This window comes from Leucoraja erinacea, chromosome 9 (genome assembly GCF_028641065.1).
Source record: "Leucoraja erinacea ecotype New England chromosome 9, Leri_hhj_1, whole genome shotgun sequence".
Lineage (NCBI taxonomy): Eukaryota > Metazoa > Chordata > Chondrichthyes > Rajiformes > Rajidae > Leucoraja > Leucoraja erinaceus.
The window spans coordinates 53,232,804-53,258,831 of record NC_073385.1 but is presented as its reverse complement, the minus strand read 5'-3'; the positions used below and the strand labels follow the sequence as shown (position 1 = coordinate 53,258,831).

Sequence of the window (26,028 nt, the reverse complement as noted above, 5' to 3'; positions counted from 1 at the left end):
TGTCCCCCCTGTCCCCTCCACATTTTGATAGCGATTGTCTATGATTCTACAGACCTTAGCTGGGAACCTGGTGCTCACCAAAATGTGTTCCCAATTGGGCCCCCCACCTCCCAAGGCCGGCCCTGACCCTAATCTACAAGCAGAATAGTCATTTCTCGAATAAAGTATAATTTGAAATATTTTAAAAAAAAATTAACCTCAGGGTTGCGCCACTTCCAAACCCTGAGCCCGGCGACGCCGTTGCGGAGCACCGCTCCTTCCCTCCTTCGCTTGCAGATTGTCGATCACCCGGCGGCCCCTCCCTTCCCCACCAGAGCGCACCTCCCTGTTCTGAGCCGTGGCTGGGTCGGGGGGGGGGGAGAGAAGCGAACCAGGTGGGCGGGAGTTGCCGGCGGGGCAGCGCGAGGGACTTTGCTGTGGAATGTGGCGGCCGAGCAGGCGAGTACAGCGGCAGTTACTCGTTGCCAAAGATGTTCGCTGCAGCGCGCGCTCTGGCGGCGGTTGCTGGCGGCAGCGCGCGCTCTGGCGGCGGTTGCTGGCGGCAGCGCGCGGGCGCACATGAGCTGGTAGCCCTCTGCTCCATAATCTTTGCTGGTAGCTGGGCAGCGGCAATGCCAGTCGCGCGTGCGCAGTGCCTGTCCGCCGCCCCCCGCCCTGACCAAAGATTCTAGAGGAGAACTCCTCTGGCATCTTTGGCCCTGACCGACGAGCGAGGGAGCGCCCGGTTGGGGCAGCGGCTGAGAAGCAGTGCATTGGGTGGCTTATCTCCACGGGCAAGGTTTGTGTACCTGCCGGTGATGTCTGCCTGTTTGTTCAACCCCTCCGCCAGAGCTGGTTCGGAGAAGTCTCTGGGAACTTGGCATCAATAGAAATTGGTCGCGTTGGTTGTTATTGCAGCTGGTTAAATGCTGGCACCGTTGTCGATCAAAGCCTTGCCTGCGCCGATGCTGTCAGCTTGTCTGGGAGACCGGATGAATGTAACGAGGAACAGAGCTGTCATTTAAAAAAAATGTTTCCTACAATTTTGAGGTTTCTTTCAAGATATTGTGGAATGTTGCAAGTCTGCCGGTATTTCTGTTAAGCACAGGGGAGAAAGTGCGATTCTGAACATCGAGCCTAAACTGATATAGAAATTGAGCAAATGTCACGATTTTGTTGCGGAACCGAGTTGGTGTCTGAATATTTATCGTGCCATAGTATCAACAATGTGGGCTTCGTCTGCAGGATAGCGATGCAGTTTTATTGAGACTGATGGTACTTATGACTCCATTGCCTGGTTGTCCATTTTAAAATGTATGAAATATATAATATTTTGAGCTACTTAACATGCAGAGAGAGAACACTTTCAGATCCATGAGCTTGTTTGAATGGACTTGCACATCTGTAGATTTGTGATGGGGGTATGGATTTTACTCTTGGCCAATTTGCATCAGTCATGTTAAATTCACGCCCATTAAAACGACATATTTTGCTGATCAAAGTGATATTTAATAGGGGTTGCACGTAAAAGGTCACTGGGTCATAAGGCTTGACCCACAAAGCCGCTCAATCCATCTGGAGGACATCGCAGCTTCTGGTTTATGTTGTTAATATACGAAACGCGTACTTTCCTACCTGTTACAAACCGCCAAAATGTTGAATTTTTGCGCTTTAAAAAATTGGGGAAATCGTGAGAGAGACGTACCCAATTTCAGAATTCCGAAAGTGAAGCGAAATGAAGGTAAAGAGAAGCGAGAGCTGAAGGGACAACAACAGCTAAAGTGCTTGGAGAACATTGGCCGTGCATATATCGAAATGGAAAATATTGGGAATTATCACGTTTGCTCACTGCATTTCATCAACAGTAAGGCATTATTTGTGTTTTTTCTTGATTCCTTTGGTATCTAAGATCTCAGAAGTGATAAATCTGGCTGTAAATTTTGTTTCAGAGGCGTTTTCTTTTTGAATATAAAAACCCACGAGAACCATGGGCGATTTTAAAATTTTACAGCCAGATTTATCACTTCTGAAACATGTTAGATGCCAAAGGAATCAAGAAAAAACACAAGTAATGCCTTACTGTTGATGAAATGCAGTGAGCAAATGGCTAATGTTTGCCAAGCACTTTGGCTGTTGTTGTCCCTTCAGCTCTCCCTTCTATCTACCGTAATTTCTCCTCACTTTTGGAATTCTGAATAGGATAAATGTCTCTCACACTTATCCCGATTATCATAATTATTTACAGCGCAAAAATTAACCATTTTGGCGGGTTTTAACGGGTCCGCTACACTGGAAACAATGGTCAGTGCTTACCTGCAGTTCATCAGTTCATGGATTAAGAAATCATGTTAATTTTTAAGATATTTTAGACAGACGTATTTTGCATACTTCTGTTCTAATTTTGCTGCTTTTGGTTCTTTCAGATCAAGAACAATGGAACTCTGAAGATGCTAGAGTACCATGGGTGGTATAAGATTCCACTATTTTTGTTATGGATGTCTGTTTTCCTCTTTGATTTGGACTTTCCTCCTGTTCATCTATTTCAATTTAAACTGGGAAAAATACACTCAGAACAATGTGCCTTTCCAGGGGAATCCAGGTGTCGCTCAGAATTTCCAGCCTCCAATTACACATATTCAAAAATGGTTTCCTGAATTTCTGCAGCAAGGTGAGAAGTTTATGAAACCTGTTCACAAAGAATTCAAGAAATTTGAAGAGTCTCAAGACCTGGGTAAGTGGCCTGTGTTGGACGGAGCATTTGTGTACATGTGCGAAGAAATATAATCAAATCACAAACTTTTACCGAATCCCAGTTTTGGTTATCTTAAGGTCATTGGTACTATTCATTATGTAATTGTTCAAACCCATTTATAATTTATTCTTGGGCTTTGTGCATTCAAGTGAAGTGGATTGTGCAAACAGTTTGGGTACTCAATGTTTTTTATTGGACCTTGGAAATTATTGCAGTTGATAGCAATAGTTGACATCTGACTATAATAAAATATGGGACTTTGGTACCCAACCAGTTTACTTATTAGATGTTATTCCAATGGTGTTTTGCTGAGAACTAAACACATTCTGCAGGAAACATTCATGAGGTCACACTATGTGTGGATAGAGAAATTGTTAATTTTGCAGGTTGCTCTGGGGTTAATATCCTAACATTTCCCAACATTACCTTTTTAATTCACCTTTTTAAATGCTACATAGTAAAAAGTGATTCCATTGAGTTTCAAGAGAGTGCTGGAACAACAGTTGGCTACACAGTTTTGCAGTGGTGGACTTGCTGCCTTACAGCGCCATTGACCCTGGTTTCCTGACTATGGGTGCTGTTTGTACGGAGTTCGCCCTGTGACCACGTGAGTTATTTCCGGGTGATCCGGTTTCCTCCCACATCCCGAAGATGTGCAAGTTTGTATGTTAATTGGCATCAGTAAATTGAGCTGATGTTTAGGATAGAACTGGGTGGGATAGGGTGAGTGAACCAAGGAGTTGTGGAGGGGGTGGTCTCTGTGCAAAGGGGTAGGTAGGGATGGAATTCTCCATCATCAACAATAGAAATTGAGGAAGTGGGATGGCTGTTCAGAAAACAGAAAAGCCAGAAATCTCCAGGACCGGACAATGTTTCCCCCTCTACGCTCAAGCTCCGTGCCAAACAACTGGGACCGATCTACACAGACATTTTCAACCAGTCCCTGCAAACCTGTACTGTCCCTGCCTGCTTCAAAGTCTCCACTATTGTCCCTGTACCCAAAAAGACAAGGATTACTGGTCTTAATGACTACAGGCCTGTCACACTGACCTCTGTAGTCATGAAGACCCTTGAAAGGCTTGTCCTGGCCAAGCTGAAAAATATCGCAAACCCCCTGCTGGACCCTCTGCAGTTTGCATATCGAGCCAATAGATCTGTGGATGATGCAGTCAACCTGGGCCTGCACTTCATCCTCCAGCACCTAGACTGCCAAGGGACCTATGCGAGAATCTTGTTTATTGATTTTTGCTCTGCATTCAACACCATTGTGCCAGAGCTGCTACACTCCAAACTTTCCAAGTTGACTGCCTGAACCCCTCTGTCGGTGGATCACCAGCTTCCTGACAGACAGGACGCAGCTTGTGAGGCTGGGAAAGCACATCTCGGACCCGCAGACCCTCAGCATAGGAGCATCGCAAGGCTGCATACTCTCCCCTTTCCTCTACTCTCTGCACCCCCACTGACTCCTGTGTCAAGCTTCTCAAGTTTGCTGACAACACAACCCTGATTGGGCTGATCCAGGATGAGGGAGGAATCTGCCTACAGCCAAGAAGTGATACAGCTGGCGTCCTGGTGTCATCGCAACAACCTGGAGCTCAATGCTCTTAAGACAGTGGAATTGATTGTGGACTTTAAGAGAGCTCCCCCTCCCCTCAATCCACTTACCATCAACAACACCACAGTCACATCTGTGGAGTCTTTTAAGTTCCTGGGAACCATAATCTCCAAGGACCTTAACTGGGGGGCCACCATCGACTCCACAGTCAAAAGGCACAACAGAGGATGTACTTCCTGCGGCAGCTGAGGAAGCAAAATCTGCCACAGGCAATGATGGTCCAATTCTACACGGCCATTGTAGAGTCTGTCCTCACCTTCTCCATCATGGTCTGGTTTGGCTCAGCCACCAAGCACGACATCGGAGGCTGCAGCGAATCGTCCGATCAGCTGAGAAGGTTATTGGCTGCAACCTTCCCTCAATTGACGAACTGTACACTGCAAGGGCCAGGAATCAAGCGGGTAAGATCATCTCTGACCCCTCTAACCCTGGCCACAAACTCTTTGAATCACTTTCCTCTGGAAGGCGACTCCGGACTGTCAAAGCTGCCACAGCCAAACATAAAAACAGCTTTTTTTCCACGAGTAGTAGCTCTACTCAATAATCAAAAATCTGTAGCCTCCTTTTGCTCTGGTATTTTATTTATTTCACATGTTTAATGTTTTATGCGTCTCTCCTAAATGTCACTGTATGTCATGTTGTCACTTGTGAGCAGAGCACCAAGGCAAATTCCTTGTATGTGAATACTTGGCCATTAAACGTATTAATTAATTCAACATGACTGGTGGTGGGATCATGTTGAAAATTACAAAAATGTCAGAGAATGCTGTTGGATATGGATGCTGGTGAGTGAGGTAAGGACCAGGGGAACTTTACCCTTGTTCTATCTGGGGGGATGGAGAGCAAGAGTAGAACTAGGGGATGCAGGAGACACGGGTGAGGAATCCATTTATGACAGCTGGGGAAAAAACTGGTTTACTTTATTAAAAAAAAAAAAAAAAAAAAGGACATCTCAGTGTCCTAGAATGGAAAGCCTCAACTTGGGAGCAGATATGGCAGGAACGGGGAAATTGGGAGTAGGCGATAGTGTCTTTGCAAGGGATTGGGGGGGGGAAGGAGGTTTGATCCAGCTAACCGAGTTGCTGAGTTTATAGTGGATGTCAGTCAATATTCTTTCCTCTGGGATGGAGACAGATCAAAAAAAGGGAAGAGAGGTGACAGATATTTCAAGTGAATTTGATTGGCAGGGTGGAAGTTAGTGATAAAGGGAATTAAATCAGTGAGTTTTGCATGGGTGCAGTAGGCAGCCCCGTTGTAGTTGTCGATGTCACAGGGAAAGAGTTGGGAGATGGTGTCAGTGTATGGTTGATACACGTAACAAACAAAAAAGGCATGCATGCAAGAGGCTACACTTTTAATTTGAAGAAAGTGAGAGGAGAGGAACCTTAAGGCCCTGTCCTACCTTCACGACCTAATTCACGACCTCTGCCGAGTTTATCCCTTGACTCGTACTCACAGCATGGTCGTCACAAGGTCGTAGGTAGGTCGTAGCAGGCCGTGATTCTGGTCATAGGTACTCGTGGCAGCAAGTAGGTCGGGGCGTTTTTTCTAGCCTGATGAAAAATGTCCACAAATAAAAAAGGTTGTGAATTAGGTCGTGAAAGTGGGACAGACCCTAAAAGAGAAGCAGTTGAAGGTGAGTTATGCCAGGTGGAAGAGAGTATTAGTAGAGGGAACTGATTCTGTTCATTGAAGAACTGGTGGGCTTTGAGACCTTTTTGGTGGGGAATGAAGGTGTGAATGGACTGAACATTCATGGTAAAGATGAAGTAATGGGGGTCTAGGAATTGAAAGTTGACGAGCGTGTGAGGTATCTCGGAAGTGTCAAGAAAGAACAATAATTTAGAAATTTGTGAATTGCATTTTGATATTGGTAGCTAGTCACTGCTTTTAATGCAGTAGAAAGTGGCCTGCTATGATGTAAACACATGCCAGGTAATATCTGGAAAGAGAAACTGTTAACTTCTCAGGTTGTTGTGGATCCGTGGGCGGCGCGACTCTCGTCAGCAGCGGCCTCTGCAGTCCGTCTGTTTTTTTATTATTTTCTGTTTCGTTTAAATGTAGTTTTTAATTATTTTTTGTCGGGGTATGTGTGTGGGGGGCGGGGGGTGGGGGAAACTCTAAATTATTTCCCCTGCACGGGAGACCCGACCTTTTCATTGTCGGGTCTCCGTTGTCGTTGGGGCTGCTACGTGGAGCGGCCTCCAGCAGGAAAGACCTGGGGCTCCAGTCGCGGAGCTGCGGACGACTCGCCTTCACGGAGCTGGCCGAGTCCGGAGCGGGTGGAGCTGTGGTGGAGCGCTGCTGTGGCCCGACCCACGGAGTTTCGGAAGCTCCTACCGCAGGTCTGTGGACGGAAATACCGGGAGCCCGCGGGTCCCTGATTGGAGACCGCTTTCCGGGGCTTCCGCAACGGCGACTTCTCCCGCCCGAGTTGCGGGGTTGAAGATTACCTGGAGCGGGGCCTTACATCCCTGCCCCGCGCGGCTTGGAATTGCCGTGGGACTTTGTGAGCGCCCGCCGGGGGCTCCAACACCAAGAGCCCGCCGTGGCTCCAACACCAAGAGCCCGCTGGGGCTCCAACACCAAGACCCGGTGCTTGGCCTTGCATCACCCGGCATGGCTTTAATGGCTGCGGGACATTTAACATCGCCCGCTGGGGGCTTTGACTCAGTCTTTGACTCTGACATGGGGGGGAGAGGGGAGTGCAGGGGAGAGATATGTTTTTTTTTTGCCTTCCTTCACAGCGAGGAGAAGATGCGCTGTGAAGGATGTTTGTGTAAATTGTGTTGTGTCTTGGGTCTTTTTTTCGTTTTGTATCTGGGCACATTACAGCCTTGCGAACTCATCGATTTCTATCATTTCAGACATCGCCTCCTTTCTTATTATTTGATGGTCTATTTGTGATATTCACTCAGTTTTTCTCTCCCAATTAGCATCATTGGATCATTAAGATCACCGGCTCTTCTGGATGTCTTTCATTTGCTTGTACTGTCACTCTCTAACTGTCCGCATTAATCTATCAACTGTGTAACCTTGTTTACAGGTTGTCCCCTGGGCAATCCTAGTTTTGCATTACCTTATCTATATTTTATGCTTTCCATTGTTTCTTCAACACTAACTTGTTTTCTAGTTCTGACAGAGGAACTTTTAACTTTATTTATCTTTCCACGGATACTGAATATTTACAACATTTTCAGTCTTTACTTCAGATTTTCTGCATTTCTTCATTATTTGCAGTAGCTGAATGACAAGAAGTTTCTAGTGGACATAATTTTCAAGAATGTCAAATTAAATTTTGCAGCAAATTTACTGATATGCTAAAAATATTAAATTGCAGAAGTCTAGACAGTTGTATCTGGGTCGGATACAATTATGCATATATGCAAAAAATGTGAAATCAAAATCTTTTTCTATCTTTCTGAGTACATTTTCTTTCAGGAAGAATCTTCAATGAAGCTGATCAAGAAATACGGGACATAGGGTACAAGAAATATGCATTCAACTTGCTCATCAGCAATCGCCTGGGCTATCATCGGGATATACCTGATACCAGAGACCCAAGGCATGTTCAGCACTTTCTTCCTTAACTTGATATGAATGTGTCATAATTTTAATTTCTACATGAAATCGGATTTTTTAATAAAAATGTTTATGCTTCATAAAATTAGAATCGATAACTTTTGCTGTACATATTTGCACATTGTTCTACAGAGGAATTTTCTCCATAATTTTCCCATAATAATGAGATGCCTCTGAATATTAGATATTTGAAGATAGTTCAGTTCACTTCAGTTGGCCGATCTGTTGTATTGTAATCTTTGTGGTGAAAAGTCAGATGCAGTGAATATCATGGTTTGATTTTATTGAGGAAGGGCTTTGTGCCGGATGCTGATGAGTTGCTGTTTTGTTATGTATTTTTGCTTTGTTGTAATTTGTTTTGAAGTGAATTTATATCCATGAGCAATGAGAGAAGTGTTATTTGCATATGAATAAATAGATTACAATAGGAATTATGAATTACTTTAGCTGCATTCAATAAAAGCTTGTTGCAAATATTACCAATCTTGCTGTTTTTGCTTGCTAAATCAAGTACAAGGTCAAAATAGGTTTGTTTCATTAATAGATGCAGTATCCTATCATCATGCTACAAGAATGTTTAACATGTAAATGTGGGGCTAGCCTATTAGTTAAAATGTTATTTTATTTGAAGATGGCATGATGAAATCTAATGCCTATTGTCGTAATTCTATAGAGTGCAAAATTTACGTCTTATCTGTGTTACCCAACTGAAATACCAGCTACCAAATCTCATTGTATTCCATTGCATAGGGGTAAAGTTGTCTTTGCCTAATGTTATGCTTGAAGTTTAAGCGTAATTGTGGTTAAGGCTCATGAGTGGAAGGGGTGATAATAAAATTTCAAGTTCATCTTTGTAATGGATCTTTGAAACATATAAAATTAAATCAACATTTGATCACGTTGCATTAGCTATTTAATGATATTCCGGAGATGCTGATACATTTGAATGATAGATTATTACATTTTGTAGCAAATAGCAAGAAACCTTATTCGGCGAAATAGTGAAGGTGTATTAGAAAAGTATTATTGTATAATGTTTTATCTTTTTTCTCACAGATGTAAAGAAAAAACGTACCCCATCAATCTACCATCTGCAAGCATCATTATCTGTTTTTATAACGAAGCATTATCAACACTGCTTCGAACAATTCATAGCATTCTGGATCGAACTCCTGTGCACTTATTGCGTGAGATTATCCTAGTGGATGACAGGAGTGATTTCAGTAAGGGAATATTATTCTTTTCCCAACTTCACCGAGTTGTGTTCCTAGCATTCTGGTAACTTTCAAGTGATTTACGAAAAAACAAATCTAAATGTTGTGCCCAAGTCTTTATTAATTCCATCACAGTTAATATGTTTTCTTTCATTCAGATGAACTTTTATGCTTTCCATTTTTCTTTCAGTTGAATTGAAAGATGAATTGGAGCAATATATTGCTAATAATCATCTAAATGTTAAGCTGATAAGGAATGTAATGCGGGAAGGACTAATACGCAGCAGAATAGTTGGATCATCTCATGCAACAGGTACCAGATTTGGAAAGCAATGGCTTGATATTTGTTTAATGGTACTTTTATTTTTTCCTGAGTTAGTATTAATGAATCAGAATTCGAGTGATTTTACTTCATCTAGTGATTTGCACATTAAGCTGGCGGGAGTGTGCGGATGGATTGAAGGTTAAAGCGCAGAATCTCAAAGAGCGACTGCCCATCAAGGCATCATGTGAATGCATCAATGACATTTGGAAAAACTAGTCACTGGGCATCAAGGATAAAATATAACAGCTGAAGTCAATGTTTACACAAAAGTGTCGATGAAATATAAGTATCTCAGCTCTAGGGCAATGCTGCAAGAATTCTTCATGACAGTGTCATGCAAACATTTTCAGAAGAGTACATTCACTGCATAATGCACATTTCCACTTAGTTCCTCAAAAAATGCAGCTGTGCATGTATAGAGACCTAGACAATAATCAGGCATGGTCTGATGTATGGCAAACACACGAGTGTCGTGCAAATGGTAGGCAATTCCCATCTTCATTACAATTATCAATCTACCTATCGCCATAGCCTTTCCACCAAGTGTATTGGGAGATTGATTAAAAATGCTCTCTACCTGCCTGGGTAATTGGGGCGGATCATTGAAGAAGTTGTGCGCTGTTCAAGAAAAAGCAGCTCTCTTGGATCGCACCATCATTCAGCACACTAACTTTTCACTCTCTCCATCACTGTCTCACTGTTACTGCCTCTACAAAAAATGATTTGGAGTTATTCCTCTATGCTGCTCTATTTGTATGTTTTAAATCCAAAACTAGCCAAGAAACAAAGGCAATAGACACATGGAAATACACTACCTTCTGTTCTCCCCAAAATCATTAACCATGCTGACTGAAATATATGATTTTCTTTGTTGTTATTGGGTCTAAATCATGGATCTTCAGACTCGGTGGAACTAGAAATATCTTCACTAGGTTCAAGGAAGAAGATCAAGGGAACCACCTTGTGGACATTAAAGGAATTGGTCTGATTGCTATTGTCATTTTTTGTGGTCAACAAGACCATTTAGAAAAACGCAGGAAAGCACAGCACAGGGACAGGCCTTTCGGCTCACAATGGAGAAAAAAATCACAGCTTTAATTAAGCTCTAGTGTTCAGAAATAACTTGTTATCTGACTCCCACTTCACACTAAATCGTTTCAGTTTACTTTTGCTTGTAATACTGTAGATCAAGAACCTAGAGATCGATGTCGATCTATAGGGCAATAAATGGGTGAATAACTTAACAACATTACAATCCTAAAGCATATTCAGTGCTTTGAGTCTGCTGTGATCATCGTGGTTTCAGCTTTGTGAAGTGCTCTTGAACTGAAGCTTTTAGTTTAGAGATACTGGCCCTTCGGCTCACCCAATCCAGGCCAAGCAACAATCGCCCATACATTAGTTCAATCTCACCTGCAAGGGACAATTTAGAGAGGACCAATTAACTTACAAACCTACACTTTGGGATGTGGGAGGAAACCGGAGCACCCCGGAGGAAACCCAACGCGGTCACAGGGAGAATGTGCAAACTCCGTAGAGACAGCACCCGAGGTTTTGACTTAGTTTGATAAATGCTATAACTTTTTGTTTTAATTTTGCAGGTGATGTACTGGTGTTCATTGACAGTCACTGTGAAGTCAATGAGATGTGGTTGCAACCGCTTCTGGCTCTAATTAAGGAGGATCGCCACACGGTAGTGTGCCCACTAATCGATATCATCAATGCTGATACACTAAGCTATACTTCATCTCCATTAGTGAAAGGCGGGTTTAATTGGGGACTGCACTTCAAATGGGATCCTGTGCCTGCTTCGTTGCTGAATGGACCTAATGGAGCAACTGAACCATTCAAGTATGAACCTTGATACTTATTTTTCTATGGAGTTATGCATTTGAAGAAATGCATTGTGCTTTAACAGAATGCATGGATAACAGGTATCAATGGAAGCTAGAAAATAGTCTCGGCTGCATAGGTATAACATTTCAAAGAATGTTCTTGTTCCCATAGATCACCTACAATGGCAGGAGGACTGTTTGCAATGAACCAGGATTACTTCAATAAACTTGGGCAATATGACAGTGGCATGGATATTTGGGGAGGGGAAAACTTGGAAATTTCCTTTAGGGTAATGTTGCTTCTTTTACTCCAAGAATTTTGGCCCACATCTCTATTAGTTACATTACAAATTTATTTGCAAGTGTTGTCACTGCCAGCATCATTGTCATTGCATAATCTATACAAATGATTTCTATGAAATAAATTAGCAATCAACCTGTTCCTTGCAGGATATGTATCTCACTGTGTTTTGTTATCAATCTGATCAATAATTATGCCTACCATTAGCAAATGAAAATTAAATTATCACGTATTTATAAAACTGTCTACAGATGCTTTATTCCGTCCATCCCCCACCCCATTATAATTTTCATAAATCTGTTTTTGAGAATCGGTTACTACCAGGTTACATATTTATTCGAACTAAATTGAAAGAATTTTCGCCTGTGTGTGACAAAAATACTTAAACTTTTTGGCTCAGATTTGGATGTGTGGTGGGCAGCTGAAAATAGTACCGTGTTCTCGTGTTGGACATATTTTCCGCAAATGGCGTCCATATGGCTCACCAGGGAGAGTCGATACCATGGCTTACAACTCCCTGCGACTTTCCTATGTCTGGATGGACGAATACAAGGTAGGTGTTTTTAAAAAACCAAATTGTTATTCATCAATCCTAGTTTAAGGTAGAAGACATAACACAATACAATTTGTCGATTGCATTATGACACTTTGAAAAACACTTTGCATAAATAGGAGGATGGATATTTGCAGGAAGGGTGGCTAAACCTAAATTGAAAAATACATTTTGAAATGGGCATTGATTCAGACATGAGATGAAGCAGCATTCTCTGCTCTGAGATGACCCATTCAGTGTAAGTGTTGGTATCCTGCACCCCGATCACCAATGATGACAGAACCTGTTATTAATTTTGTTTTTGGATTGGAGTCCTCCGACTAATGCTGTGTCTCAGGGGTCACAGCTGGGCCCAATGGTGTTTGTCATCTACAGTGCCCTCCATAATGTTTGGGACAAAGACCCGTCAATTATTTATTTGCCTCTGTACTCCACAATTTGAGATTTGTAATAGAAAAAAATCACATGTGGTTAAAGTGCACATTGTCAGATTTTAATAAAGGCCATTTTTATGCATTTTGGTTTCACCATGTAGAAATTGCAGCAGTGTTTATCCATAGTCCCACCATTTCAGGGCACCATAATGTTTTGGACACAGCAATGTCATGTAAATGAAAGTAGTCATGTTTAGTATTTTGTTGCATATCCTTTGCATGCAATGACTGCTTGAAGTCTGCGATTCATGGACATCACCAATTGCTGAGCGTCTTCTCTGGTGATGCTGTGCCAGGCCTGAATTGCAGCCATCTTTAGCTTATGCTTGTTTTGGGGGCTAGTCCCCTTCAGTTTTCTCTTCAGCATATAAAGCGCGTGCTCAATTGGGTTCAGATCGGGCGATTGACTTGGCCACTCAAGAATTGACAATTTTTTAGCTTTGAAAAACTCCTTTGTTGCTTTAGCAGTATGTTTGGGATCATTGGCTTGCTGTAGAATGAACTGCCGGCTAATGAGTTTTGAAGCATTTGTTTGAACTTGAGCAGATGGGATGTGTATACACACTTCAGAATTCATTATGCTACTACCATCAGCAGTTGTATCATTCATGAAAATAAGTGAGCCAGTACATTCAGCAGCCATACATGCCCAGGCTATAACACCCCCTCCACAGATTAGGTGGCATGCTTTGGATCTTGGGCAATTCTTTCTCTCCTCAATACTTTGCTACTCTCATCACTGATATAAGTTAATCTTCATCTCATCTGTCCCCAAGACCTTTTTCCAGAACTATGGTTGCTCTTTTAAGTACTTCTTGGGAAACTTATCCTGGCCATCCTATTTTTGGGGCTAACCAGTGGTTTGCATCTTGCAGTGTAGCCTTTGTATTTCTGTTCATGAAGTCTTCTGCGGACAGTGGTCTTTGACAAATCCACTCCTGAAGAGTGTTTCTGATCTGTCGGACAGGTGGTTGGGGATTTTTCTTTATTATAGAGAGAATTCTTCTGTCATCAGCTGTGGAGGTCTTCCTTGGCCTGCCAGTTCCTTTGTGATTAGTAAGCTCACCAGTGCTCTCTTTCTTCTTAATGATATTCCAAACAGTTGATTTTGGTAAGCCTAAGGTTTGGCTGATGTCTCTAACAGTTTTATTCTTGTTTCTCAGACTCATAATGGCTTATTTGACTTTCATTGGCACAACTTGGGTCCTCATGTTGATAAACAGCAATAAACGTTTCCAAATGTGATGGAAAGACTGGAGGAAAGATTAGGTGCTGAGAGCTCTCTTATACCTGCATTAAGGAGGCAATTAAACACACCTGAGCAATTACAAACGCCTTTGAAGCCATGTGTCCCAAACATTATGGTGCCCTGAAATGGGGGGGTCTATGTATAAACACAGCTATAATTTTGACATGGTGAAACCAAAATGTATAAAAAAAACACCCTTTAATAAAAACTGACAATGTGCACTTTAACCACGTGATTTTTTTCTATTACAAATCTCAAAATGTGAAGTTCAGAGGCAAATAAATAAATGATGGGTTTTGTCCCAAACATTATGGAGGGCAGTGTATATCAATGATTTGGATGAGAACATACAAGGCATGATTAGTAAGTTGTTTAGGAAAGCTGTGTCTGAAGAAGGGTCTCGACCCAAAACGTCACCCGTTCCTTCGCTCCAGAGATGCTGCCTGTCCCGCTGAGATGCTCTAGTATTTTGTGTCTACCTATGATTAGTAAGTTTGCAGATGACATTAAAGTGGGTGGTATTGTAGATAGTAAAGGTGGTTATCAAAAATTGCAGCAGGTGGTATTGTATATAGTAAATTTGATTGTCAAATATTGCAGCAGGATCTTGATCGGTTGGGCAGGTGGGTTGAGGAATGGTTGTTGGAGTTTAATAGGAGAAGGAGAAGTGCAAAGTTTTGTATTTTGGGAAGTCTAACCAGGACAGAAGCTGCAGGGAATGGCAGGGCTCTGCGGGTGTTATAGAGTAGAGGGAACTAGGAGTGCAGATACATGATTCCTTAAAGGAGCATCTTGGGTAAATAAGGTGGTTGAGAAGGCTTTTGGCATATTGCCCATCATCGGTCAGGTGTTGAATATAGAAACTCGGAGGTCACGTTACAGTTGTACAAGATATTGGTGAGGCCACATTTAGAGTATTGTGTTCAGTTTTGATCACCCTGTTGTAGGAAAAATGTTGTTAAGCTGTAAAGGGTGCAGACAAGATTTCCAAGGATGTTGCCTGGACTCGTGGGCTTGAGCTATGGGGAGAGGGTGAGCGAGCTAGGATTTTGTTCCTTGGATTGCAGGAGGATGAGGATGATCTTATAGAGGTGGAAATGATCAAGGCAGGTACTATCACAATGTTTTAAAAAAACATTTGGACAGGTACATAGATAAGATAGGTTTCAAGAAATATGGGCCAATGCAGGCAGGTGGGACAAGTGTAGTTTTGGGCACGTTGGTCAGCGTGGGCAAGTTGGGCCAAAGGGCCTGTTTCCGCCCTGTCTCTAACTAGCATGGGATAGGGATGGTCAGGAATAGTGGAGTACTGTTATAGCATGCATCCTTATTTTAATTTTATTGCATTTTAATTTCACCAAGGACTTGTCAATGTTATACCATCAAAACACCTCTCTAGAATTGCATTAACGTGAACCTAGTAACTAAATTTTGAACTGAAGTCCTGTGCTTTTCCAAACATTATTTGCTAACAACAGGGCATCATTAGCTTATAGGGAAACTGTTCGGCAAACATTTTCATGAATGAATGGAGTTCAGCATGAATTGAGAATTTGTATCTGGCAGTTATGAATGGAGTAGTGTTGAACTGTGCTTCACTGATGAATCATACCATTGCACCTTGAACTGCTTTCTAGTCTCTCTGAATTAAATAGAAATCATTCGTATAATGAAGAAAAACAATCTATCCATTTATGAAGATAGAAATTTGTAAATAAGTTATCAATGAAAATATTAGACCTGAGCTGAGAGTAGTCCCTGGATTTTGTTTGTTTGAGGAATAGGTCTGATGATGCAGGAAACCAGAGGATTAAGAGAAAATAAAAATCGATTCATTTAATTTTCCTAAACCTTAAAGACATAATTGAAATATTTTTGCAAAGTTCTTGCAGAGGCAATGAATATATTTTTCCCGTTATTAAGATTTTCCACTGCAGATGTAATCCTTTTTCACCTTGCAGTTGGAGTCAAACCCTTGATGTTCAGAGTTCTTTAGAATGTCTAGTTTTCAAATATTTACAAGATTTCCATGCTTTCAGATTTTGTTTTGCTTTCCAGGTTCAATTTTCAGTGGTACTTTTTAAAGAATCTTGGCATTTAATTTTCTCTGATTTTGGAGCAGAAATAATTCCTGTTTGTATTCTCATTTAAGCAGTGAGTCATTGAAACCTACAGCACCGAACAGACATTTGGTCCACCACCTCCATGCTGACTTATTTGCCTATCTAGACAAATCCCATTTGCCTTCATTAGGCTGGTATTTTTACTGAATCATTTTGAACATTCCAATGTGTCATTTTTTTCCAACTTTGCCCCAGACCACTAGTAATTGGCTTGGGGCTTCAAAACTCAAATTCTAATTTTGGCTAGTATTTTGGTGAAGATGGAAGATAAACGCTCTGTTGCTTTGAAGTGTGAAACTTTCTATTTGTTTCACAATTATGGGTGTGTCATGTTTACATGACATGTCTCAGAATTTCTTCACGTTATTGTTAATCCTCAATCATTCACTCAAGGTTTAATAATCTCCAGATGCTGGTTGCATAAGTGATGAAGTGTGATTTATTTGTCATAATTCTCATAATTGATGAGATATAAAGTGGCTTCCCTGGGGTAAAAAAGCAAGGCAGATGTAACAAATTAGTCATTTTTATATTGAAGGAAAGTTATAAATTAAAACTGAAAGTTGCCTTGAATAATTAATAACTTGTAATTAGTAACCTATATTTATAAAATCTTATTGCATGTTTTGATTACATAATTCTTACTGAAATTTGTGCAGTAATATTGATAAATCTGGTTTAGGCGAATTGGGAAGGAAATCTGGAGACCAGTATCTGTCTGGGCTCATTCTAATCCATCTACTGTTACTTAGTACTAATGCATACAATTGTATTGTGCATTTCAGGAACAATTTTTATCCTTGAGACCAGAATTGAGGAAACAAAGTTATGGTGACATCAGTGAACGTTTAGAATTGCGAAAGAAGCTGAACTGTACATCGTTCAAGTGGTATCTAGACAATGTCTACCCAGAAATGGAAGTTAATGGGCCAAATGCAAAAAGTAAAGTTGAACAGGCACTATTTGTTAATAAAAGTCCCAAGCGATCTAAAATATTGCAACAGGGAAGGGTAAGATTCAACAAATGAATTGTATGTGCGCGCATGTTTTTCTTTCAAGTAAATGCATCAAAAGGTGGTTTCCATCTCCTAATATATTAAAATTGAGAGTGCAATTGGGGAAACAGGAAGAATGCTGCTCTATTTGCTTGCGTTTTTTTTTGCGTTAGGACAATCTTAGGAATATGAAATTACGGGGAAATGCAATTCTAATGTTCATAGGGTCACTAGACATGATTCAAAGATATTGTAATAGATTTGCAAATATAAAAATGAGGAAATGGAAACTTTTTTCTGTGTATCCCATTTATCATTTGAGTTTTCTTTGTTCTATTTCCATTTAGCCCTTTTCTTTAATTGGCCTGTCCATACTGAAGTTATAAATTAGCATGCAATTGATGAAGAATTTCTTCTTGGCTGCATTCTAGTGGCATTTCAGTTGGTGCCAGTTTGTTTATTATTTTCCTGGTAGTGTCTAAAATTATTGTACATGACTAGAAGTAGTTTTGTTCCAGTACAAGAAACTTTAGGTGTTATGTACTTTAAGAGAATATTTTACTTCTGTTGAAAGCTTATTTATTGGATTGCTAAATCTGATTTATGAAAGTACGCACATGAAGCAAATGAAATCCAACTGAAAATATTCATGGACATTGCAATACATGAAGGATAATTAATTTTCCTTAATCGTTCTTTATGAATTGGAAAGTTGATGTGTATTAATCCAAGAGGAAGAGCCTATGTCTGAAATTGTCCCCATTTGGGATTGATTAATCTTGGTGATTATGGAAGTCACCAACTATACACTACATTTTCTAGAGTTTTATTCAGCATTTGTAGAGCTTTTTCTCAGTCCCTCAAGATGCTAAAATATAATTTCAGCTTTTTGTTTACTCAGCTCAGGTTTTGATAAATACAAGTTACATGTTTAATTTAAGATCCTTAAAGAATCAATGATACAATTTAGCTGTAAATAACATATCACGGACTCTAGTGGCAGAGTAACATGTGTCTCTAAACAGGTACCACTGAATAAATTTCAGACTTGGGCTTCAGACTATGTAGTACTTTCCTTGTTTAGCTGAGTATATTGTGATTCTACAGAAGGGGCTGTCCCACTGCGGTGACCTAATCCGCGAGTTAAGAAGAGTGTCTTCGACCTTCAAGGTCAAGGGCACTCGCCTGAAAAACCTCGAGCTGGATCGACCATCTGCGCACAGACACACACACAAACACACAGGCGGGGGCTAGAGAAAGCGGGGGAGCGCTGGCTGAAATTCACACCTGCAATGAAGGCGAAGGTAAAAGACGTTTGCCACAGTGTACGGTAAGTCCTTTAGTCCTGAAAACTCCAATCAAAATGCCCGGTCAGCGAAGGAGATTGCCTACGGCTGCCCTCGACTGCCTGTAACTAAATAGCGACCCCACTCCACTGCACTACGAGTTAAAAAGAACCATGCCGACCAAATTTTACTCGTGGAAAATTTTTCAACATGCTGAAAATTTTTCCGATACCTAGCTGAGGCCTCGAGTATTCGGGAACTTCCCTCGAGCATGAAAGAGAGTTCAAGTGACCTCATAGGACCTCCTAGGACCACGTGTCGACCATGCTGCGAGTTTGAGTTGAGTGCAAACTCGTCTAAACTTACAGATTAGGTCGCCGCGGTGGACAGCCCCTTTGAAGTCTTTTAGTTCTGCATGAGGCTCTAAATTTCTAAATTGAAGGAAATTGGAGCAATATTCAAAATTGGAAATACATTAAAAATTGAAATGTATGTTTATTTTAGCCTTGTAATAATATTAGCCAAGTGTAAAACAGCCCTGTAAGATTATGTATTTAGCCTGAAGTACGTTTTGGCCTAATCTGCATTCTTTTCAGCCCCCTTAATTAATGAATTAATTAATTAATCATGCTTGATAAACTGAACATGAAGGTCATTATATGTAATGAAACAGTAATTTTAACTGCAAGATGAGGGTTAACAAAATGCAATAAATGATTGATAACTGCTAGTTTAAAAAGAATACCTCAACGGGACAGGCAGCATCTCTGGAGAGAAGGAATGGGCGACGTTTTGGGTCGAGACCCTTCTTCGTCTTGACCCAAAACGTCGCCCATTCCTTCTCTCCAGATATGCTGCCTGTCCCACTGAGTTACTCCAGCTTTTTGTGCCTATCTTCGGTTTAAAACAGCATCTGCAGTTCCTTCTTACACAGTCGAAAAAGAGTATCTGAAAACCATGTTGGAGCATTGGAACAATGGTTTTTCAATTGAAGATTGGTTGCATGGCAGATAAGATCTCTTACATCGCATATAAAATAGAATGAGAACACTACTTTCATATATCACTTCAGGGAATATTTAAATTTACAGTATGCATTATGTGTGCTTTTATATATTTGTATTTTTATGTTCCATGCAAGCTTGATTAGTGTGAGAAAAATCACTTCTGTTATAAGTAGGTGCATTGGCATTTTCCCCTTGAGTGCAAGACAAAATTTATAGCCATATCCAAAAGGCACGGTGAAGTACCAAGAATTTGTTTGCATCGCTGATGTTCATTTGTAAGATTAAATTAATTTAAGATTGCACCAGATTTATGATTACAAATACAATAGAACGATTGCCTCAGAGCAAAAATACATTTCTTTCCATTAAATATTAACTATTCATTAAAATATTGCCTGCAACAAACTACCTTGTAACGAATGAACATTGCTAGTTTTGATCTCGGATCAATATTACAAGCAGCACGGTGCATAAGATAAATTAGCTCTATTCATGTATGTTTCTGACTTTGATGTGGTCTGTGAAATAATTCAATACCTTCTGATTAAAATTCTGCAATTTGTTAATTGCTCTTCTGTAAATAAGTTGTGGTATGAAAGAGGTACTATTTTTTGCAACAACACTCATCCACTTGAGCTGCTCTAAATGGTTTCACCTATTTTCTTATACCCATATTTGTTTTTTGGGGGGTGGTGTCCAAGTGTGCCCTGCCATCAACTACAATGGCTCTGAGAGGTTGGCATCTGACTTGATCAATAGTCTGTCAGGTGAGGGAAGAATTCAGAGAGAAAGCAGTAGGTGATATTTAAACTGAGGACAGTGTGCTACCAGAGTCGTCATTAGAATGTGGAATACTAGGGCTTGTAAGCATGGCCAGGTTTGCGGCCAGAGCCAAGGTCAGAGTGCTAATGTATTTCAAGGTTCCCTGCAATGCTTCCTCGGTTCACTGGCAAATATTATACTGCTGCGTAACAGGTTTTTTTTTTTACAAACAAAGTGAAATAAAAGCAAGTTGGGGTATTAATGGGAGAAACGTGTAATAATCTGGAAGATTTGTTGGTTTTGTAGAAATGAAGTCGCATGAAATATTGGAGTTTGAATGCATGAATAAATTTGGACTGGGGCAAAAGTATTTGCCCTTTTAAAGATGTTGCTGAAATTAGATTGCTCAGCTTTGTTTAATGCCTCTTCTATGTGTGCAGGAACATGATAGCTTTTGCATTAATTTTTGAAACAAATGGATCTATTAGATCTTCAGAACCATCTCAATTAATACTGATTAGGTGGGCACAGTAATCTAGCTGGCATTGCAGAAGGGGCAATATTTACTTAACATCAGCGTTTACTTGAACATAGATTCTACTATATTAAAAAAAATATTAAATAAAAGTGATTATATCGGAGTTTTATCGTGGAGAAAAGTTTACGATTTTCATACACCTTTTAATCTCTGTCTCTTTAGCTGTACAACCTGCAGACAAGTAAATGTCTGACTGCCCAGAAATATCCTGATCAAAAAGGAGGAAAAGTGGTGGTTAAAAATTGCGATTGGGCAGATTCAAATCAGGTGAGCAACTGCTTTGCTTTTTATATTCACAGATAAGACAGGTAATGGCATCTGTTGATGAGGGATTGGCTGTTGTTAAGTATGACTTTTCTAAAATTTGAAATTACTTTGGAGTAAAATGTTCTCAATATTCAAACTCCAGGCCCCTTTGAGAGAGAATAGTTGGTGTTTCAGGTCATTGACCTTTTAGGCGACTGTAAATAGACATAACAAGCCTTGATAGGTAATGGAAAAAAGGTCATGGAGAGTGGTCTGCAATAGAATGGATAGGAAGACATGGGAGATTGGATGAATTTAAATGACAAAATGACATGGGAGGGACAAGAAAAGAAACAAAATATGATTGTAGAATCAACTGCTGCAGGGAAAAGCCAAATCGTGGCCTAAAATTGTTAAAGCTATCGAAGCCAAAATGTCCCTAGATACAAGGTAGTCTTTTTTCCGTGAACATCTTTATTAGATGAGTGTAGGCAGCCATGAGCTGTGGAGTAAAAAGTCAAAGGGAGAATGGAACAAAGAATTATAGTGACAGAAACTCGGGTTATGCTGGTAGAATGAATAACTGTCCAACCTGTTAGGTGTCCCCATCTGGAGGGGAGTTCCTTATGTGCAGTAAAGATATACTACATTGAAAGAGGTACATCTATGGCGTCACGAGGGAGGACTAGTCCCCGAATGCAATATTCCACCACTCGCCCACAGGCCCCACTACGCATCACTCCCTGGAGAGGGAGGGAGGGGGGTAGAGAGGGAAGGGGAGGAGAGTAGAGAGGGAGGGGGATGGTGGTAGAGAGGGAGGGAGTAGACACCCTACCCCATCTCCCTCAATTTCCTCATCCTCCTCCTCACTCCCATTCCCTGCCCCAAGACCTACCCAGGTCGTAGAGCAGGGCCAGGGCCTGGAACTCGGCCTGGTTCTCATAATCGACCCGGCCCTGGCAGCAGACCCAGGCTCGTCCTTGGTTCCAGCAGGCAGCCTCCAGCCGTCAGCTCGGCCACCGCCTAGTCTCCAGTTCACTGTCCCTGACCCCAGGCTCGTCCTTGGTTCCAGCGGCAGCTTCTTTATCGGCCCCAGTCATGGCCCCATCCCAAGCCCCGGGATCGGCTCTCACTCCAGCTCCAGCACCAGGCTTGGCTCCAGCCAGGGCCTGTGGCTCCACCCTCGCCACCGGGTGTCGGGAGTCGGCAGCCGCCGCACGAGCGCTGAAGTGTCCCGTCCTGCCTTGCGAGTCCATTGTGACGTCACTCGGGAGTGCTGGAGTACCCCTCCCGGAGTGTCCCGTCCTGCCTTGCAAGTCCATTATTATGCCACTTGGGTTTTTTTTCAAAATGGGTGAGTTTTCAGCTGTTTTTTAAACTTTAAACTATTAAAAAGTTGGGAAATATAGGTGGGAATGCGACGGGCAGAGAATGTGAGAATGGAAAGGCTGTGGCCTAGCGTTTGGAAGAAAATAGGAATTAACCAGATTGTGCCCAGATGACCCACACCCACATACAAGATAAGAGTTTTAGTACGACAGATAAGCTAGATGGTAAAAATGTTTAGTTTGAGCCCGTAAACGGAACATCAGTGTGATGAAATAAAATTTACTTTTTATTAAGTCAAGAATGTCAGATTTACTTGATTTACTGAATGCAGTGACATTCAATAAACATCGTTTTTCTCAGCTGATAAACATGTAAGAAAATCCTAAACTCAAACTTGTTCCGTTTTCTTGATTACCGTACCTTGTAAATGGCTGCTAAGATCATGATTGACAATATCTTTTATGTTCCTTTAATCTTGTTGATGATGTTTTTAGGTTTGGATTTACAATGAAGAACATGATCTGATACTGGCCAACCTTCTTTGTTTGGACACATCTGAAGCCCACTTATCAGATTCCCCTCGTCTCATGAAATGTCATGGTAGCGGAGGATCACAGCAGTGGACTTTAGGGGTAAGACTAGTTCCTGACCCAAAGTGTATTTCACATTCTCATCATTGGAAGTATGCACAGCCTTATTGCAATCGCATGGCTTCCTTATTTACCTATTAATCTGACTGCACTAACTAAAGTAGCACAATATATTTTATTTCTATCAATGAATGGCAGGTTGCAGATAAGTGGCAGCATGATTTACAGCTTGCTATGGTTGGTGCCTGAGGGTACAGGTAGATGTGTTGTTCGGAGTACCTCTCCAGTGCTTTAAGTGTGATGGTCTACCTACAACAGACATCAAAGTATGCAGAAGGGCAAGAACCACTGCTACCTGGTGGACCGTGAGCTTAATTCTGGGGTTTCCAAATTTTCTATCAATCCTATCTTCATACCATTGCCCTCAGCCTCAAACTTTGGAACAGCTTTCTCCACAGAATTAAATTCCTTTTTTTGTTATCCTTTTCCATTCCTAACAATTCACAATCACAGCAGTCTCTGGCACTTTAACCAGTTGGCCTTGAACACCCCACCCCCTTGCACCAGATGGTCATTGACTTCCTTCTGCAAACTACACCAGGATAATCTAAGCATACTTAGATTCCTCTTTAACTATGGATTACTGATCAATATCCTTCCCATTCTGGCTGGTCTGTCCTCACTTTTGGAATCTTTTTTTTTTCCTATGAGATATTTTGAATGTTTTTGTTCAAATCTTAAATTGACATATCCTCTACTTCCATGATCTCTCTTAACCATAGATAACTATTGGTGCCGCTTCCTGTTTACCTGAACAGAAGATATGTATTACATTTGCTTCCCACTTCCATCCTTCCCTTAGCTTCACTAAATCCTTTCCTGATTTTTCTTTATTTCAAGTCCAGACTTTATTTTATCCATTAGATGTCACTAAACCTCCACATCCACATTAATTTTTTTTTTGCATTTTACTCCTGGAAGAAATAACTATCTTATGCAAATTTCTTAAGGATTTATTGCTCCTTAATAGAAAGAGCTGACCATATCTGTCAAATTCCTGGAACTAGTGTTCTTTTCACGTGCTCTTTATCATTAAGATTCAATTAATAGATTTGTAGCCGCTTCAAGTTTCTTTAAAGCATTTTATTGGTTTTTAACCTTCATGTGGACTTCAACAACATTCCATCTTAACAAAAAAAATGACAACACGTTGGAAACACTCAGCAAACTTTAAGCGATTAATGTTTTGTAGCTCACCCTCTGTCAGAACTGGGCAAAGTGGACCCAAGCCATTGACTGTTTCTCCTTCCACATACACCACCTGCCCTTCTGAATGTTTATAGCATTTTTTACTTCTGTTTAGATTTCCGGCATTGCAGTTTTGATTTCCTCTTGGGTCTTAAATTTGGATCTTGTTCAGAGGCAAAGGAGATTAATTTAACTTGGCATCATGTTTAGCATGGACTTTGTGGGCTGAAGGGCCCGGTCCTATGATGTACTATTCTTTGTTTAATGCTAAAATTTATACTGTAATATTTGTTTCATATTTGTACAGGTAAATAATTCTTTGTATCAGATATCGGCTGGACAGTGCCTAAAAGTGATAGATCCGGACAGTCCTAAAGGATATGTTGCTATGGCGATTTGTGATGGATCCAGATCGCAACAGTGGAAGTTGGGTAATTGATCAAAACTTCAACTGCATTGTGTGGAACAGTTCCGACAACTGCCCAGTTTGATTCCACAGGACTTAATGGCGTGGAAAGCACAGACTGAATTGTGAAAGCGATGCTGAGGAAGTTGAAGGAACCACTTGGTTTTAATTAGGTGAATTGGAATTTTATCAAGGTGTTTTGGCCATTTTTACGTTGGACTCTTTTACCATTATTGCAAGATAAAACTTTAAACTTTGCAAGGAGGGAATAAAAAAGGAACGTGACCATTATTTTGAGGGAAAAAGAACCAAATATTCCGCCCTGTGTACGATGGTAACTTTGCAGCACATTTAAAATAAGATTCCTCAATGACTTGAGTGTTCGATACACTGCTCTGTCAACAGCATCTTGCAGGCTAGGTGAGATTTGATGCCTCATCTCTGTGAATTGTGGTGATTTCTTATTAGGTGCGGTCAGTAAAGGTGCTGCACTCTGCTGCTTTACTCTGGACCAGACAGGAGAAAATCAGTCCATATGCCAGCTTTTGATTTTCAACTGGAGTGTATAGTTGGAATGTAAGTGTACTTGTGGCAGGATCTGATTTGATTGCAGTAGCTCCTACAGTTGTACAGTCTGTCATAACTCATTTGAGCTTGTATGGAAAATGAATGGCGTTTTAATGTGACTGAATGAAAGAAGCTAGCAATCAAAACTGTACCTAAGTGCAGAGAAAGGAAAAACATCACATTTACCTGGGATAAGTTAACATTCTCCACTTATAATGTGCCATATTGAATCTCTCTCAATTCTTGCTATTTTTAAAGGAACACGTGAATATTGTTTGGCTGACGTATTCAGAGATAATGAAAATGACGGTTTTGTCCTTTTTAACATCATGTTTTAATTGTCAATGTATATAAAGTACTTTAAATCCTAGTTGTATTGTGATAATAAAGACAGCTACATTATTTGAAATGTATTTTATATATATATATATATACAGCTTCAATTTTCAGCCCTTTAAATAGAATAGATCGTTACAGTTAGCTCTTCACCAATGCAATATGTGGATATCCTCTTATTCACAACGCTATCATTACAATGAAAATGAGAGGATTTCTTCACGTCACTACTGTCAAAGTCATGTTTTTAAGGAGAACATACGATACCTTGCTGCTGTGATGCCACAAAACTTACCAGAGGAAATGTACTTTATATAAGCCAAAAATAATTGAATGGATTTCAAAATTATCCATGTACAAACTTGATTCTTCTGCCCCATTTGTTGATTGGTCGTATGCAGAGAGATGTAATCTAGAGGCAAATAGCTCAACAGATATTGGCTCTGGTAGTTTTAGAATTTGAATTAAGTGTAAATAAGGAAATTAGAAATTGATAAAAAGGATTTGAACAGCAAAAGCAATCTTGAAGTGGTTAGATCAACTGGATCAAAAATATCAAACCATTTAATACAAGTACGTTTTGAATGTTTGTACAAAATGGCTGTTGAGTGGACATGATTCATTTGGTAGGAATCTTTGTTGTAAGTGTGATTGAAATGGTTAGAAATTAGACTTAAGGGAATTTTGATGTTATAAATGGGCACTGCATAGAGTGGTAACTCATGGTCCAATCATCTAATAAAAATCACAAATTGG

General features: G+C 40.7%; 1 protein-coding gene across 3 annotated transcripts; it reads left to right on the top strand.

The window, feature by feature from the left end:
• The first annotated feature begins 335 nt into the window (after positions 1 to 335).
• Positions 336 to 26,028, top strand: LOC129700388 (polypeptide N-acetylgalactosaminyltransferase 11-like). 3 transcript variants are annotated; one of them, XM_055640833.1, is made up of 12 exons: positions 336 to 438; positions 2,403 to 2,647; positions 7,788 to 7,911; positions 8,985 to 9,151; positions 9,333 to 9,455; positions 11,069 to 11,318; positions 11,475 to 11,592; positions 12,004 to 12,156; positions 16,748 to 16,972; positions 20,713 to 20,817; positions 22,620 to 22,757; positions 24,271 to 26,028. In XM_055640833.1, exons 2-12 carry the CDS (start codon positions 2,440 to 2,442, stop codon positions 24,400 to 24,402), a joined length of 1,743 nt encoding a protein of 580 aa, XP_055496808.1. In that variant the 5' UTR covers positions 336 to 438; positions 2,403 to 2,439; the 3' UTR covers positions 24,403 to 26,028. The 3 variants fall into 3 exon arrangements, with proteins under 3 accessions (XP_055496808.1, XP_055496806.1, XP_055496807.1); XM_055640831.1 differs by having other exon boundaries at positions 337 to 438; positions 2,403 to 2,710; XM_055640832.1 differs by lacking the exon at positions 336 to 438 and adding an exon at positions 632 to 778 and having other exon boundaries at positions 2,403 to 2,710.